Raw genomic sequence first — 17,921 nt, forward strand, 5'->3', positions numbered from 1 at the left:
TATTTAGTGCTCCAGTTGTGTCATTATTTGTTTTAAAGAAAAAAATCCCAACCAAACAGGTCCCTGAAGTGGCTCATAGATTTAATTTCCATTGATACCATCAATATTTTATTATCAGCATGTTCTGTGCTCACCTCAGAAACATTTAACTGTAGCACCCCTCTGGGATCATCATTCTCCTCTATGGTAATCTCTGCTACTTCCATACCAGGCCTCTTCACACTGGGCTGCCCGGCTCCAGCTGACCCTCTAATAAGCTGCACTCCAGTTATATTGACCAGGAAGCTCTCTGTCAGCTCTGGGATGTCATCCTTAAAAAAACATATGCATATGCACACTAAATAATGGAAAAACAAAGTGGTGATAGCAGATTTTGTTAACTTCTCTATTATCAAACATTCCATCCTTACTGGTAGGATTGTGACCGTGACAAGGGCCACAGTAGCACCATCTATCATGATAATGGTGCCATCTTTTGCTAAGTAGTCCTCTCCTGCAGTGGCTTGATTGGACTGGGGCTGGTTAAGAGCTGGCTTGGTCTGGTAATGGATTGCCAGCTCACCCGAGGAGCCCTGCTCTCTTACAATAGAAAGAGTCACATTGACTGGAGTCCCTGCAGATTAGTAAAAACGGGACTGAGTTCACTAAATTAATGTTTGAACAGCAGAAATATTAGATAATCAAAGAGAGAGATAGACAGAGAGAGTTTTTAGAGAAGCTGCAATGAAAAATATGTCAACACCTTGGATCAGTAAAAAATCCATGTATCTAAGTTAGAGAAAATATGCTCAGCGGTGTGAGTATGCTACTGTTCTACTCAGACTTGTTTGGTTTGGATGGCCTCAAAGAAATAGACAAATTCTAAATTACTTCACATCTTAGAAATAAGCACATCACATCACATTTTGTGTAAACTCTTTTTAGAAAAACACAAAAACAGAATAGGTATTTTTTGCTTTTTTTCAAAGCTGGTATTCCACAATTAGCTGAATTTACAGAGGCTATAATTGAAATAAAATTAAATCATAACTGAGGTTAGGATTAGTATTTAAATGGTTTGGTACAATGGACCTGTTTGTACTCAAACTGTTTTTTTTGTTGTTGTTGCAAAAAACAACATTTACTGTCAATGAACCAGTCATTCATTCATTTCTTTTATTAAAATTCTTACTCTGTGGTTCCTGTGTTAGAGCAAACTGTGAGTCCAGATGCCATCCAATCACACCATAGGGAGAACCATTTGGTAAGATGGTGAGCAGTGCCTGAGATCGCTGCTTGTCTATGACTGCAGCGTGTCTCAAGTCTTGAAGGCCCACAGTGGTGACATCCAAGAGGGTAATCGTGACACTCTCTTCTAACTCTGGTAAACCATCTGCTATCACAGCCACTGAGATGATGGCTAATGTTTGGCCCTCTGAGAACGTCACCTTTGATCAAAAATAAAATCTTAGATTTACCCACAAATGATTGTGAAAGTATTACATATAATATAGTTTTTATTTCGGAAAAACAGTTTCAGCAAGTTGTTCAAACATATTGTAATCTTCTTTAGGTCTGTTAGTTCAGCAAAAGTTACTCACCACTCCTGAAGTGGGGTATATGTCAGCCAAACTACCATTAGCTGCCCAGTGAACAGTTAGCCTGCCGAAACTCCCTCTTTTCCTCTCCACAGTGAAAGAAATCTGATTACTTTGTTCCAACTCCTCGACCTCCATATACAAGGAATTCTGCAAATATATTATGACAGATTACAACAGCCTCACTTAATACTTAGAAGTCCCCTTTTGATTATTTACATGTGGTAATGTAGTAAATAGAATAATCTGATGCTTAACACAATGACTGTAACATGATGACAACCTCACACAAGGTTTATCTCCTCACCTGAGCAAATCCAACGATTCCATGGGCGTCATCGTTAGTTGGGACAAAAACATTCACCAGACCACCAAATCCAATCTCAGCACCACCCTTTGGATTCTTCAGTCTAACCTGGAAGTACTCCTCCACTTCAGGGATGTTGTCATCTATGATGTTCACAGCTATCTCCAGTTCACTGTCGCCTGGTGTAAAGTGCAACTCCCCAAAACTGATTGCCAGGAAGAAAAACAAAACACAACATGCATTTCTCTGTCTTGATTCTCCTAGAGAAGGATTTGCTTTTCTAAGCTAAAACAAGTCTGTCTTTGACTAATATAGGACACTGGATACCTGGGTATGAAATCAGACTGATTTGAGATAGAGGTGAATTCATAAACAGTGGAACTATTCTCCTCAGTAGAAGCCAAGAGGATCTTTGTGATGTTGAGGGATGGGACCATGAACGAGAGGAAGCTAATGGCTCGAGGAGCCCTCAGGATCAGGGTGAACAGGTTGACATCAGACCTCCAGGAGTAGAGTGATGAACCATTTCTTCCAGCCAGCAAGACGTAAGCTGTGACAATGGAAACGACTGTATAAGGGATTCTTGACCAAAAAGTTTCTGAACACTGTATATGTGTGTCTGGTCTATACGAGTAAATATCCAAATAGTTACAGTCAACCGTCTGTCAATACAAGCAAAGCAGTTCATGACATTTATACTTACTAATCCCAGAGGGAGCTCTGAAGGAGTGAATAGAGGTGAGGCCAGGGTGAGGAATGGACTGATAAAATTGCGGCGAAGATTCTTCTGAATTCCACTGAAACACCTCACAGGATGGATAGAGACCTAGAGAAAATAAATAAATGAAAAAAAAAAACAGACTTACATTTTTTCACGCTACAAATAGCATGTTTATGTAGCCACTTGTCTGACTGACACACCCAAGAGTGACAAATTACAAGCCTTGCATCCCTCTGTGGCTCGGCTCTGCTCCACGCTGAGGCCTTTCCCATAAACCCACAACAGGTCTGAACCAAAAGCTCACCACTTTTGCAGAGTCAGAAGGATTATGCCTCTTCAAAATATACAGAGCGTATAAATATATGATCTGGTCTACACTGTAATCTTAGATTTATCTTTTTTTTGATGAATGAATTAAAGGTTCTGTTTCTGTAAAGTATCAATAATCTGTTTGTCTATCCTACCTAACGCTGAAAATACAATGGATACTGAAAACACTGCTGCATTGAAAAGGTGTCTCCTTTCCTTAATTACTCTTATCATCGTAGGCTACATGCATCTGAGGACATTCTAAGCTATGTTTGGATAAATTTCATACATATTTTAAATTTACACATTTTGCTTGACAAATCATTTCACCTGTACAGAAGTGACAAAGATTTAACATTGATGTTATGTGACACGAGTCACAAGTTATATCACCTTCAGTAGCAATCAACAGGAGAGTGTCCTCTGTTCTTGTGTTGATTGCCACCACCTGACTGGCTCTGCCTGTGAGTGGGAGAGGCCGTGGGTTCTGAAATCTTCCATTAGTCCATTGAAGCACTTGGCAGCTCACACTCTGACTGTCAATGCATACCAAGAGGCAGCGAACGTCTGCATGAGTGAATGGTGTTACGCTCAGGAAGTCTTGTTTAAAGTCCAGAGTCTGATGGAGTGTAAAGGAGCCTGCAGTCCAAACAAAAATCTGGAGAATCAAAGAAAGAAAACTTAGGTTAAGTCATTATCAAAGTTAGAATTCATCTAATGATGAGCCTCTAATTATTCCGACATCTAAAATAGTTAAAGATCTGTCTAACTGGTGGAACAACTGTTATCACCTGACTTGATGCGATGAGATAATCTCTGCCATCCACTGAGAAGTGTTTCACATCCAGAGCTTCAACACCTAAGGTTTGTTCCTGAAGAAAAATCATAATGTCTCAAATCAAATCACCGTACCAGTCAATATCACAGTGTTACAATAATGTACCAATATACGACTAATGTTGTGCTGTGGCTGGGTTTATACTTGCCAATGTAATGTTGAGGTCCTTCTGCAGTTTGAAGATGCTGAGGTTGGCGGCAGGGAAGAAGGGAGGGCCACCGTGCGTAATGCCTATATAGGTAGAATCATTCACTGCAAAGCCAACACAGGAGGCTGGGTCCTGAATCCTTACAGACTGCAACAACAAAAACACAGATACGGTAATGTAGACAGTATTCCTGCTCCTACAGGATTCACTTTTAGGCTTATGCAGATCATGCACCACTTCATGTAGAATGCCGTTACCTCTATTGGCACAAAAACACCTTGCCACCGATAAAGAGTGGCAAAGGTGTGGGAGGATCCAATCATTGACCTCTTATCCAGCCTCATAGCCAAAAATAAAAGCTTTTCAGGAATGGAGCACCAAGCGGATGTGGGGCTGTCCTCAAAGGTCTGATAAACACCCATGACTGGGAGAGGACCCTCTGAAGGAAAAAAAATCCAAATTTTAGGTAACTGAATATCTTATTGAAAGAAAAGTATACTAAGAGAGCAACAGAGGGAAAGAGAGGATGTGTGAGATTTCAGGAGGTTAGGGTGACATAAGATGTTAACTGGTCTCACCAGAGGCAACAGCTGTGTCAGACTGCACCTCCCATTCCACACTGACTGCCGACTCCAGACCATTACTACGAGATACAGTGAGGAAGACTGCACTGCTACCTTCATCTGCAACCATAACTGTGCTGGTTCTGTAAAGAAACCAAACAAAATTAACAGAAAAAGATAGAAATATTGTGAAAGTGGCATAACATACTGCATGCATTTATGATATTCAAAGTTTCAGATCCTTATGATACAACTGTGTTAAGACCTATTGCGAGTAGGCCCAATTCGGAACAGGCCAGATGGAGCCAAATTCTCCAGCACAGTGATGAGAGTCTGAAGTTGGTCACCAAGCCGTGCACCTCCTGTTGGGTTGGACAAGGCTACTGTGAAGGTTTCATTCCCTTCAGATTCAGCATCACGTATTGCTCTGATTTCCAGCATCTGAGAGAACACAGATAAAAAAAATACATTTGTTTTTTTCTAAGACAAAACAATGAATACTAATCACCAACATGCAGGTATCAAAAAAATAAATCAAACTGGTCTTATTAAAGGAGAGTGGGATAAGAGGACATTTTTTTTTTTTTTACTTGTGTGGTCTTTGAGATGAGAGAAAATGAGGTAAAATGAAAACCAAATTTTAGGATGTGTCTCATCAGTTTAATTAATCAGAATTAACCTAAGACAAAAGAGTTCCAAAAAAATATGGCATCTTTCTGAGTGTTCCTGTGGCTCAATTTGCCTCAGGTTAGTGGTAAGCTGATCTTCAACATGCCTCTTTTAAAAACTAATTGTTCTACTCTTCTTTACCAAATAGTCATATTTCTTTTCTTAAAGGTAACTTAAAGGAGCATTGTGTAATTGTCTGCTGTTCGTCAGATTCTGTCATTTCCAATTGCGATTGTTACTTTTAGAGATATCAATTATAAATAGATGCTACATTTGGTTAGATATTCTGTGAAAATATAACTCACAGTGAATCTCACTGTTAGTTGCTCTGCATTATATTAGTGTTTTGTGGGCCCCAGGTTTAGCTACCTGCGTGGTAATAAAAGCTAATATTAGCTTTATTCGTGTTTAGTCTGATAGAGGGATAGGTTTAGCAGGCAACACGTTGTATCTGGCTGACATTATCTTCAAAGCCTCTTAGTATCACGTTACACTTTGACTGAAATCAGCTGATCTCCGTAACATGATGCTGAGTAATTTCTGTCCAGCTAACAAAGCTACTTAGTAGTTTTGGTGCATAAACTCACGTGAATGAACAGTTTTCAACAGGGACACGGAGAAAATGTTACGTTTGTTTAATCAGATCAGCTGATTGTCTGCAAAGTAGCGGCGAATCACGCTTGCACCACCCTTTGTCCCTTCTAGGCCACTGTAATCAATATGGCGACGCAAGTGGTGTCCTTCCAGGGATGCCTTTGTGTAGAGCGAACCTCGATATATGTAAAAAAAAAGGTGAAATCTAAAGAAATAAAAACGTAATGACTCGTTTCATAGGGTGACTATATAGCACTAACAACATAGTTATATGTGTTATGTTCTATTTCTGTTAATAAATCACCATAATTATTACACACTGCTCCTTTAACATGAAATCCAACAAAATCATTACACCAAAGTAATCTTCCCAAAAAAATGACTCTTCAGCACTCCATTATCGCTCCCTCCTTGTAGTTTCTCCAAACTCAGTCTGGCTCAATTCACCCCATCAGATATATCAGATATTTTAGAAAATACTAGTCAGCTTACAAATTCAGGCAAATTTTTAGCTAAACGACTTGCTTGGTTTCTTATGATGACAAGTGAACAAAATGCAACATAAATATTTTCAGACCTGGATATGTTGGCGTTGATGATGCAGCCACCACATCAAATATGTCAACAACTCATCTACTGGCTCATCTTATCCCATATCACCTTCAACATCTCTCCCTCTCTATTTATATTTCAGGAACATTTGTTTCAGTGCTGTTTGTCATTAAATCTGCTCCCCCTTACCTTAAATCTGACCCCATCCTCCAGAACCACAAAACCTTGCGTTGGCATCAGATCACCCTCAGCTAGGCTGCCATTGACATCAGTGATGGTAAACTTAACAGACACAGTGCCAAACGTGCCTTCTTCGGGGCTCCGAACCACATAAAGGTTGGCCACACTGTCACTCAACTCTGACACAGAGGTGGGCTCTTTCAATAAGAAATGATCGCTGGTGTTAAAGGAAATGACACCATGTCCATCATCACTGGTCTGGATATTTACAGTGGCTGTATGAGCAGAAAGAAGAATGTCAGAAAATTAAAAGTATCAATATAGCCAGAGGTAGACTGATGGAACAATAGTGTAATTTTGGCAATAATGAAAAGTTTTAAGTACTACAACTTTTTCACAGTAAAATGATGTTGAAATTTCTTTAACTCTTTTCATAAAGTAATGGATTTAATATACAATCAGATACAGTATAATCAAATATTATGCCTCTTGTCTTATCATGTTAACCCTCTGAGGTTCAGCGATCTGATCATGCCGGCGCGATCATAGACCTCAGAGGGTTAAAAAGAGTTGTGAATCAAAGTATAAACCACAATTAAGGTCTGTCACCCTGCTGTATGACGTGATGCACATAAAAGACCAAATATAAAACAGCTGACTATAATAAATCTTTCTTCATTTTTTTCTATTGTCGTCAATGCTCACTTTTGGTGAGTTTAACAAACATTAGGGGACGCAGATTGAAGCTGTTTTTGTGATAAAGTTATCTTGATATTTACTTGTCTTGTTTGTTTAAAACATTTACTACAGTGATGATGTCTTTGTCTGCTCATTAGTAGCAAGTACATGTCTATGGTATATGAGCTCTTTCATTTAACATGTCAATAATTTACTGAATTTCAAACCATCTTGACAGAAATTAAATTCAATTTAAATTGGATGTTTATATTCAGTTCTCATTTAACCAACTTTTCGATCATTATAATTGCATTCTATTCTGTCCTTCAGTCTACCTGTGGTATTGCTGCCCAGCTCCAGTCCAGGAGAAGGCTCAGACAGAATAAGCTGGAATCTCTCAGCTCCCTCTGGAATGGCGTCATCAATGATCTGCACTTCCACAAACTTATGCCTTTCACCTTCAACAAAATGGAGCATCTGGGTGGACAGAGAAATTGTCATTGTTTTTGAAACCCCCAGATATCCATGTTACAGAAGAACGTTTAACGGATACGTACTACATACCATGACACAGCTGTGACATACTTTGGTAAAAACAACACAGCGAGACTACAGCAACCATTAATTTACACTTCTTTAAAAGTGGATCATTTTAAGGGGGGAGTGACTCAACTCCACTCCACCCCTCTCCTCCTCAGGTTCTGTCTTTTGTTAAATTTGTACTTACTACCCCTTTAGAGCACCCATTACAGTAAGAGAGAACATGCAGTAAATAGTCTGAGAGTGGAGATGACACACCAAACTGATACTTGTATTTACCTTGTCTTTCAGCTTTTACACAAAAGACTCTACTACTGAGAGGTACTTCTGGAAAAGAATAGACTGAACTTTCATGCTATTCCAAATACACAATTAAACATGCAATCCTTTAATACTGTGTATGACTAACCATTTCACTGGTATTGTAGTCCAGTCCCAGTTGAGCTTCCAAGTTTTGAGCAAAGAAGAAAAGAGAGACATTTCCATACGTCCCCTTGTTTCTATAAGCCACTAGAGTTAACGATCCGATTGTTTCATTTACTTCAAACCTGGAAATCAGAGCACATGTGGAATAAAAGTTTCTTAAACATTTGCATGGGCAAATCATCTAATGAAATTAAATGTATGATAGGATGCTTTTCTTACATGGTGTTTGTCCATTCAATGACCCCTCTAATTCCATCATTTGCAGCAATGCTGACTTCAGCAACCAAACCCTGGGTGTCTGGTGAATCATGAACAGAAAATGTACAGTGAACTTGTTGTCAGTTGTCTATAATAACTGTGGTGTGCAGCAGTGGACTCTTCAGTCCGTAACTACAGTGCAAGCAGTAAGAGCAAGTTGTGCAAGGGGAAAATGCAAAGGATCTAACTTCCATCACGGCACATTTGAGCAATGGATTACAACAAGGAGACATCTCCTGTAAGAGGCTTGGAAGGCTGAGCAGCCAAGTCTTTTGGGTGGACGGATTTATGACCTCCTGAATAGTCTTCCCTCATTGACTCCGTGGCCAAGACACTGGGAGGCCAGAGACGGGTTTAGTTTGGCTTTCTCTCTCCTCACCACACAGTGCTACTCGCTGCCACCAAATCCCCAAGCTTCCTCAGTCATAGAAAGCATTAATCTGATCATCCAAACCACATAAGATTGCTGCCAAACGAGCGGCCATGTGTTTATCATGTGTCTCCAGGCACTGGGCTGATAGTATTCTGGGAACCTTCAAGTACCACTCTGCCTGTAGTATTCTGTCAACTCATCACTTTCTAAAGTTACTCATTCATAAATTGTACTGTGGTTTGGATTCTACAGAATATGCAATGCTGCAACTACAGGCTTGTTCATAGGGCATTTTGACAGTCAACAGTGTTATAGACTATCGCACCATAAAGGAAAATTATGTCTTAAACTACCAGCACTTTAGGCATAGCTTGTGATCATATGAATATGCAGTTTACCTGGCAAAGTGCAATACACAACCTCTGCTCATCAAAAAAATAAAATGGCGATAGATTTACAAAAGAGAAAATAGGGAAAGGTATTTCATACCATTATAAAAGCTATACAAATGGCACAATACCTCAGAAAAAGCAGAACAGATACATAGAAACAATGGCAGAAAACCCCTCCAGAATATTAAATATCAAATTAATTAGTCTAATCTGCTTATTCTGGCCACAAGAAAAATAGGTGAAACTCGACAACTGTACAATAAATTCTAAAATGATCCATACCTAGTTGGGGAACAGTAGCAAGCGTCGTGATGAGTACTGCTGATGTTATGTTGACCAAAAAGAACTCCTGCAACTCTGGAATGTCATCCTGTTAAAATGAAAGCCTTCAAATTATACAGACAAACAAATCTGCTTAAAGTGATAACTTACATTGAAAGTGATTTTATACACATTTTGCATCTTATTCAAAGAAACTATCACTGTAAAGCACATAATTAGGCAAATTATTAACTGCCAGAAGACAGCAAAATAAGAAGAGAGTAAAAAAAAAAGACGAATCACAATAAAATTATTCATCATGTTACAATGTGTTAAGCACTGTCTTGTGAAGTTTTCAATAAACATAGAAAAGTAGCAAGAAAACATGTAGCATTTACCTCCAGTATGGTCACTGGGATGGCAACTGAAGTTTGTCCATCTTGAAGGATGACGGAACCAGTGTCAGAGATGAAGTCTTGTCCTGGGTCAGCGAGAGCACCTTCCACCTCAGACAAGTTTTGCACAGAACCTCTTACAACCTCATAGGATATATTCACCACTCCTGCGTGCAAACAGTTATTCAAAATGTCAGTTACAAGGTAAAGGATGAAAAAACTGAAATAAAAATAGAATAGATTAATTGAAGGTGAACCCAATATAATTTTTATACACATTTGTTGCATTCTTTCTTGGCTTACAGACCTGAGGCTCCAAATTCTCTATTGATGTATATATTTATAATTTGGTCCCGTTCCTCTGTAGTCACCCTGACAGATGACGGGGCAATAGTCAGAAGCCCATAGGGCTCATCGCTCGTGTCCACAGTAAGCACTGCTTCGCTGCCTTGAACATCCAGTGCAGCATGACCTGTGAACGCAACACCTGAAAAGTGGAAGTCAGATTATCAAATGCTTGTGATTAATTTATTTTGAGGTACTTTACTTTCACATAGGTCTCTCTCACAAACAAATACTAATCAAATACTTGTTTTTTACCAAAGGTTTGTATGTTGGATAATGAAACTCTGTATTCATCTTTGTCTTCTGGTGTGGCATCATCTAGAAGCTGCAGGACTATAGTGTAATTTAGTTCTCCCTGTAAGAAAAACACAACCTAATTATACTGTATATTTTCCGCTGGAGATTCAAAATCACACATGTACATTCAACACTTAGTCCTACAGTCTAAACTTGTTTATTACGTCTGTAGCTTTATGTTCGACAACCTCACGCACTCAGATGACACAATAAACAGATGGATAATCTTTTTTACCTCAGAAAAAAAAAGTTTCCCTGAGGTTTGAGTGAAAGTTCGGTGTGCAAGGGGTCCTTGTACAGTCCAGTCCACAGTAACATTACCCAGACCTGGAGCTGTTCTCAATACCAATAAGGACAACCGTTCACCTGTAACATGAAATATAATATGTTCAGTCAAAACATTTGCAAAGTCAAAAGTTATTTAAAAGATTGATAATTACTTCATAACACGATGATTGGCAATATTGGAGTCAATGAAAATTATCTGACATTTTTAGATAAGAGCAATTGCTTTTCTTTATATATTGTGTATGCCAGTAGGACCTATTTAAGATAAATGTATGGGACCTCAACGACTCATGCATATATAATTTCATGATAATGACAACCACGGAGCCCACCTGTTGCGGAATCCTGTCATTACCATGAGTGCTCACACTTACTTTCATGTTCATATATAATTAGGACCTGTCTCCAGTGACGTGAAGGTTTTGTTACAGACGTTTCTCTTATTTGAGAGCTGCTATGTTTCTGAAGAATTACAGACTTAAGGTGACGGACACAGCAGGACAGTTATTTAAACAAAGGAGATTTGATTCATGACACTTTCTGTTAATATTAACAGAATATAACTGACAAATGTTCAGAAAAAAATAATGAAACACTTAGAAACTATAATAATATATGAGGTTGACAAATGGCATAGACATGGTTAGCATACATGCTAAAGCAACAGGAAATACAGCTAGAGTACCCACCTTCTCTGGCAATGACCGAACGTGAGGCCAAATGAAATCCCACTATTCCTGCCACATTATCATTAGCCAATATCACTATGGTCACAGTGTCTGAGCTAGGCAGAATTCGACTTCCTCCTGCGGTGTTAACAAGGCCAATCATGAGGCTTTCGTTGTCCTCTGGTTCAGCATCATCTCTGATTACTATTTCTATTGTCTTCTTAAGATCACCTAAGAGCAGAGGAAAAAAAGTACAAGCAACACTGATTAGGTGCAAAAGCTTCTGTTAATCCTTCAAGAACACTAAAACAAACTGGATCAATAATGATGAACTGGGAAGCTGTCCCAGATAATAACAACAACAGCATATACCATCAAAGACAAGAGTTCCTCCAGTCCCAATGAAGTCAGCATCTGGTGTGGCCTCTCCTCCAACAAATCTCCACTCTACAGTGACAGTGCCCAGATTCCCTCCTCTCCTCTCTATAACCAGTGGCACCACAACTGTGGGCTCTTCTCGAACTTCTAGATAGAGCCCATCATTGGTAGTGTTGGGACTGAGGCTGTAGATCAAAAATATGCCAAATGCATCTCCATTCACTCCTATAGTTACTGTAGCTTTGTCCGGTTGACCAATTGAGGGGAGGTTCCTCTGTGACACAGTCAGATTTACCAGCTCTACCTTCAGACAACAGAGGATGACATATTCATTTGTTACACAGTTTTTTGTTAAACTCAACTTACATCTAAAATTAATTATGTGTAAAACCATTTAAAGCATTTATGATGCAGGGCAACAGACAGTATTTATGATTGGGATCTACCTTTAATATCTGTATGGAGAAGCTCTCATCCATTTCAGGGAATTTGTCAGTTAAAATTAGGACTGTGAGGTTAGAAACCCCTGATCCATCATCCATGAAGGCAGTCTGAGCGATCACAGGGGTGTAGTCACTTCCTGCCTCAGCCTGGGCACTGAACAAGACAGCAGCTGCTGTAACATTTTTCACATAAGTAAAAGTCTGAGCTTTCGTGATCAGCTGGTCAGCTCCTGATGTCATCCATGAGCAGGACGGTTGGGTGGTGCTTGATGACAGAGAGTAGGCCTGGCATGCACGCTCTCTTAAACAAGCAGCAGCACATGCTGCCATGGGGTCTTTCTGACCAGTAATATTAACTGTCATAAGGGGGGCAGTGGCAGAAACACCTGGCTTTGGAGGGTTATAGTACATCAACAAGTTTTGCTCATCACCCTGAACCAAGCCAACAACGTCAATCTCAGAGGTGCTGTACGTGATTTCCAATCGGCCGAAGTGACCACCTCTGGAATAAAAGCAATAGGGATGATGAAGAGAAAAAAACAGGAAAGTGAGGCTTTAATGTGGATAGGTTTACAAAGGATTGATAAAAAATATAACTATTAAAAATGATCAATAGTACCTCCGGCGGACAGAGATATTAGCTCTATAAATTCCCTCCAGTGGCTCCTGAACATGATAAACAGACTGTTCAAAGTAAACTGTCCCATATGGGTTGTCATTGGCGGGCACTATTATGTTAACAGAAGTATCAGCTCCCAGGTTTCCTCCATTACTGGCACCAGTTAGTTCCACTTTAATAATCTAAAAAGCAAAGAAAGATTGTGACAAACACTACAAATAAAAATCAATGGTTATGAATATCTTTAAAAAGATATGTAATTTTACACAATTCCTGTTGGCTTTTCACCCTTGGTCTCTAACCTCAGTGATTTCAGGTACATCATCAGCTAAAATCTCCACTCTGAGTTTTTTCATGGTCTCTCCAGGAGCAAATTTCACTTCTCCTGATGTAGGTCTGACGTCTCCTTCTGCAAGTTCACCATTAACAGTAGCCTGCCATTGGACTGCCACTGTGCCAATAGTACCAGCATTGCGAACAATGGGCAATGTGACCTCCACAGAGTTGGATCCAGGCTCCTCTACTGTAACTGGAACAGCCTGAAAGACTTGATAGATAAGAAATGAGAAGAAAAAGTCACTAAGCAATGTGTAACCATCAAAAATATTAGGAAAAGTTGGAAGAAGATCTTGGTCGATGCCTACTAACCAAAGGCACCGAAAGGGTCATCAGAAGGCAGTATGGTGATGATGGCACGTGTGAGCTCTCCCAGGAGAGCTCCTCCGGTCGTTTGGTTGATGAGCTCGATGAGAAAGGTCTCCTCCAGCTCAGGGACAACATCATTAATAACATAGATGGGTACAGACTTACTGGACTCCCCCTCTAAGAGAACCACGTCAGTCGAGGCTACACTGTAGTCTTCACCTATAATATTGCACATACACATGGAAAGGACCGTTCACACACCAATCATCGAGAGAATGTTTTTAATCATGCTCTATGACTTAAGCACTTACTAACTCTGGCGGTCAAAGGCACTGCTCTGAACTTGACAGATACATCAGCAAAAATCCCCCCAACACGTGTGACATTTATAATGGGTCCAACATAGTGTTCAGCTACGCTGACAGCAGGAGCTGACAGCTGAAGGACTCCAAAAGCATCATCGCTGGCCTCCACTATAACCTGGGCTACAATGTCAGTGCTGGGGCCCAGAGATGGGGAATTAATGACTGAAAGGAAAAACAAGGGGTATGGTTGACTTTAACCTCACTGTATATCTTGATATTTTTCAACTAAAATGTTCTAGTCAGTGGGGTCAGTAACTTACTGAGCCTCTCCTGCTCTCCTTGGATAAGCTGAACACTGATCAGCTTCACAAACACAGATTCATCTCTTTCTGGGTCCTCGTCATCCAGCACACTAAGGGTTATATTTGCTTCACTCTGATTGGCCATGAACACAACAGAATCGAGGAGGGAAACAAAATCCAGCCCCTCAGTGGCTCGGCCAACTCCAGGGGTTCTGTAAGGCTGCGGATCGGCCTCATTCAGTGTCGCATATGTAACTTGCACCTACATGAATTGAAATTGAAAAAAAAAGTCATATAATCTGATACATCCACCACATGTGGGCATCTCTTGTTCCATCTAGTTAATTTATACAGAATCAATCAAAAGTGGCTTTCATCTCCATGCTTCCAATAGAAATTTTAAATCTTCTGTAGTTCGACATACCTGACCCATTAAACCTCTTTGTCGCAGGATGGTGAGTAATACAGTTGCATCAGTTTCAGGAAGTCGAACAGACCTTGTTGAATTAGCAAATACAAAAACGCCATAAGGATCGTCACTGGCAAGCACAGTCAGAGTAGCTGAGGTCTTGACGCCCAAACGACCATGTGAGACATTAATCAGGGACACAGTGAAGCTCTTGTCCAGTTCAGGGATGTTATCTTGGGCCACATTGATAATGATATTCTCTGACGTTTGCCCTACACCAAAGGTGATATTCCCAAAACTGCTGAGGAGCTCTTCCTCCGAGTTGGAATCAGCTTCCCAGTACACAGTGACATTAGAGAGGTCACCGAATGAACGATCCACCTGAGTTTGAACCAAAGAAAACTCAGCACAATGACAAATAATCACTAGTTACTTCCTATTTTTCAATCTGTGTACTTCACTGACCTGCAGAACCACAGAGCTGTGTCCATCTTCAGCTTCTGTTCCATTAACAGACAATGATTGAGGACTGAACTGAAACACTCCATGGGCATCATCAGATGCAGCAATCGTGACTGTGATGCGAGATGCAATTCCCAAGCTGGCTACGCAGAAAATTCCAAATGTGTGTCACTATCAGGTAATACACTTTGGTTGCATTTCAATAAGTTTTGTTGTGAAGGAAATGAAAAGTACCCATAGGTCAGACAGGAGGGAAAAAAAATTATATAGATATATATTTTTTTATCAAATACAGTCATTTTAACGGAGGTAGCTTAACAATAAAAATAAAATCTTCTGAACCCTTTAATGTCCTCGCTTTGAACAAAAGAATGAGAAAAATGTTTCTGCGCACTTTGGAATATTAATGTTAATCTACTAAACAGTAGAGCAGGACATCAAACTGTCAATTAGTGTAATGACTGGGAGATTCAATTGGCAGTTTACAGATTTTATTTTCAAAATAACTGGCAGCAATCCAACCTTTGCGTAAAATACCATGGACAGTTCACTTGATGTGCTTCCCCTGTTCAGCCCAGTCTGAGGATGTTTGCTTTTCCCATGTCAACCCCCTTGAGTACTTTTCATTGAAGTCACAGTATAATGTAAATACCACACACACACACACAAAAAAGCACACACATACACGCATATCAATGGATGACTGATTGTGTATATGTATTAAAGGCCAAGTCTAGGGATTAAGGAAAGGAGAAAAGCTGCAGTTCAGGGAGTAAAGGAGGGGTATTCTTACCATGGTGGTGATAGGATGGAGGGAGAAAGTCATAGTCACTCTCCCCACTACCACTCCCTTCACTATGCAGAAAATGATCCACTGATGGATCACACATGAGGATCACAGGGGTGTCACACCAGGAGAAAATCACACCAGGAGAAAAGAGATCGAAGGGCAAACGGGAAAGTGTTGGTAGGTAGTCACGCATGTAGACATAAGGAAACACACAGGGGCACCACACACAAAACACACACAGCAGTGGTGCAGAATGCATAGTCAGTTCAGCCACAATCAAAATAGGTTAGGTCTACATTAAAGATTTTCACTAAAAAGTACCAAATTAAAAGAAAAAGAACATGTGGCACACGTATTGTAAGGATATACACATGATTTAAGCTTTCACGCAGAATTCTCACCTCCACCATCAGCATTGTAAAGCTCCACTCGAAAAATCTTGTCCAGCTCAGGAACAGCATTATCTACAATGGTCACATTGATGAACTTTAATTTCTCCCCTGGAAGGAAGTCCAACATGCCCTCTGCATCCTGACAGCCGAATACAGAGAAAGGAAAGGAAATCAGGAAAGCAGTCAAAATACATTTTCTTGTGATTTTCCTGTTTATTGATACATTGTGCCTGTATCAGTAAGAAGGCATATATCAGTGCAAACTAACTTCGTAGTCTTCAGGGCTGGACGCTGTGAAGGGGGTTGTCCTGTATCCTACCATGATTCTTCCCAAAAGCCCTTGGGCCCTGGCCACTTCCAGACTGATTTGTCCATCTTCCTCATTAACAGTAATGTAGGCAGGTTCTAATGCTGGAGAGATCAAACCCTCTTCTGGAGGACTGGTCTGAAACTGCAGCAGGCCTATATCAAGAAAGGGTGTGTGTGTTTAGTGATGGAAATAAGGAAGAATAAGAACAATGTTGTAAGAAGGAGGAAATTGGCATGATGAAATAAGGTCAGCACAGGAGAAGGAGCAAAGAACATGTATGAAGAAAGTGAGAAAAAATTGAATGTTAGTACATTAAGCCACTTATAAGAAAGTCATTTCAGAAATTCAGATGGATTATATAGCATCAGTGAGAGTGCAACAATGTTTTTTGGAGGGGAGTAAATACCATAGGGATGGTCACTAGCTGTGACAGTGACAGTGTTAACGGAGTTACTGGGATCGATGCTTGCTCCGCTGGTAGGGGTGGACCCTGGCTTCCCGTCACCAGACTCTGCTGACACCAGTGCAACTTGAAAGGACTCAGCAAGCTCTGGGAGATTGTCATCAAACACCAACAGGTTCAGAACCTAAGGATAAGATTGGAAAGTCAGGCAAGTCAACCGTCCGGCCTCTATCTGGTGCTGGATTAAAGTTACCTTGTTATATTCTGTTCTATAGTCTGTTTTTTGACGAATGGTTTTAATAGTATTTATGCTGACTGCTGCAGGCAGTAGGCGTAAGAGCCTACACCTGTTATAGTATCTTAAAATTTGCAATCAACCAACCACTAGGAGGGGCTGCTTATCAAGAAACATTACAACAGGCTGACTGTAAGAGAGCAGTGTTGAAGAGGACATCGGGAATTTATTTGAAATTCAAATTGTATGCACTAAATAAAAATATAGTTCATAGTTTATTCTTAACGCTAAGAATGTATGCTATAAACACAGGATAAACACATATAAGACTCTTACTCACACATAAACACACACAGAAAGGCACACACCTCAGATCGTTGTCCAGGCAAGAAAACCACAGCTCCAGTTGCATTAACAAAATCTTGATGAGCTGGGCTGTCACTGTCTGAGCTGTCCAGTTGGGTAACGGTGTAGTTTACATAGACGTGATCCAGGGATCCCCGCATACGCTCAATCACACAAGAGATGGTGGAGCCCTCATCAGCAGTCTGCTAAGACATACAGTTGGATAAAAAGATCAGTTAATTAAGGACCAACAGAGGCAAGACCAATATCAATCTAAGCATCATTACTTACTGCAGTTTGTTCAAATTAACTGGGCTGATAATAATTATGAAACTTAAGGAAAAGAAATACTTATTATTGCCCATAATAATAACTCTACGTCCTTATTCCCTACTGATCTAATAAGAGGAGATCCTCTGGTTCTGATGGAATGTCATCCACAGCCCTGCCATCTGTTGTGTTAATGAAAACAGGGAGGAAGATCTCCTATTTCCAGTGATGGAA

At 40.1% G+C, this 17,921-nt stretch overlaps 1 protein-coding gene across 1 annotated transcript in view; it reads right to left on the reverse strand.

Annotated features, from left to right (window-relative positions):
• Positions 1-17,921, reverse strand: part of adgrv1 (adhesion G protein-coupled receptor V1) — an 87,708-nt gene that overhangs the window by 51,871 nt on the left and 17,916 nt on the right. The window contains exons 22-58 of the mRNA XM_072388146.1: positions 17,441-17,620; positions 16,841-17,021; positions 16,393-16,586; positions 16,134-16,254; positions 15,736-15,816; positions 14,946-15,085; positions 14,496-14,861; positions 14,090-14,333; positions 13,776-13,991; positions 13,468-13,683; positions 13,122-13,366; positions 12,820-13,001; positions 12,204-12,702; positions 11,752-12,061; positions 11,401-11,610; positions 10,659-10,789; positions 10,382-10,481; positions 10,089-10,268; positions 9,785-9,948; positions 9,408-9,495; positions 8,322-8,400; positions 8,086-8,224; positions 7,472-7,613; positions 6,468-6,733; positions 4,729-4,904; positions 4,479-4,606; positions 4,158-4,339; positions 3,901-4,047; positions 3,706-3,786; positions 3,308-3,572; positions 2,588-2,710; positions 2,212-2,434; positions 1,885-2,089; positions 1,581-1,727; positions 1,172-1,427; positions 411-613; positions 135-311 (exon numbers count right to left, since the gene is read on the reverse strand). Of these exons, the coding sequence (XP_072244247.1) occupies positions 135-311; positions 411-613; positions 1,172-1,427; positions 1,581-1,727; positions 1,885-2,089; positions 2,212-2,434; positions 2,588-2,710; positions 3,308-3,572; positions 3,706-3,786; positions 3,901-4,047; positions 4,158-4,339; positions 4,479-4,606; positions 4,729-4,904; positions 6,468-6,733; positions 7,472-7,613; positions 8,086-8,224; positions 8,322-8,400; positions 9,408-9,495; positions 9,785-9,948; positions 10,089-10,268; positions 10,382-10,481; positions 10,659-10,789; positions 11,401-11,610; positions 11,752-12,061; positions 12,204-12,702; positions 12,820-13,001; positions 13,122-13,366; positions 13,468-13,683; positions 13,776-13,991; positions 14,090-14,333; positions 14,496-14,861; positions 14,946-15,085; positions 15,736-15,816; positions 16,134-16,254; positions 16,393-16,586; positions 16,841-17,021; positions 17,441-17,620 (6,987 nt within the window). The remainder of the gene's footprint in view (positions 1-134; positions 312-410; positions 614-1,171; positions 1,428-1,580; positions 1,728-1,884; positions 2,090-2,211; positions 2,435-2,587; positions 2,711-3,307; positions 3,573-3,705; positions 3,787-3,900; positions 4,048-4,157; positions 4,340-4,478; positions 4,607-4,728; positions 4,905-6,467; positions 6,734-7,471; positions 7,614-8,085; positions 8,225-8,321; positions 8,401-9,407; positions 9,496-9,784; positions 9,949-10,088; positions 10,269-10,381; positions 10,482-10,658; positions 10,790-11,400; positions 11,611-11,751; positions 12,062-12,203; positions 12,703-12,819; positions 13,002-13,121; positions 13,367-13,467; positions 13,684-13,775; positions 13,992-14,089; positions 14,334-14,495; positions 14,862-14,945; positions 15,086-15,735; positions 15,817-16,133; positions 16,255-16,392; positions 16,587-16,840; positions 17,022-17,440; positions 17,621-17,921) is intronic.

This window comes from Leuresthes tenuis, unplaced genomic scaffold (genome assembly GCF_036924035.1).
Source record: "Leuresthes tenuis unplaced genomic scaffold, fLeuTen1.0.hap1 SCAF_6, whole genome shotgun sequence".
NCBI lineage: Eukaryota > Metazoa > Chordata > Actinopteri > Atheriniformes > Atherinopsidae > Leuresthes > Leuresthes tenuis.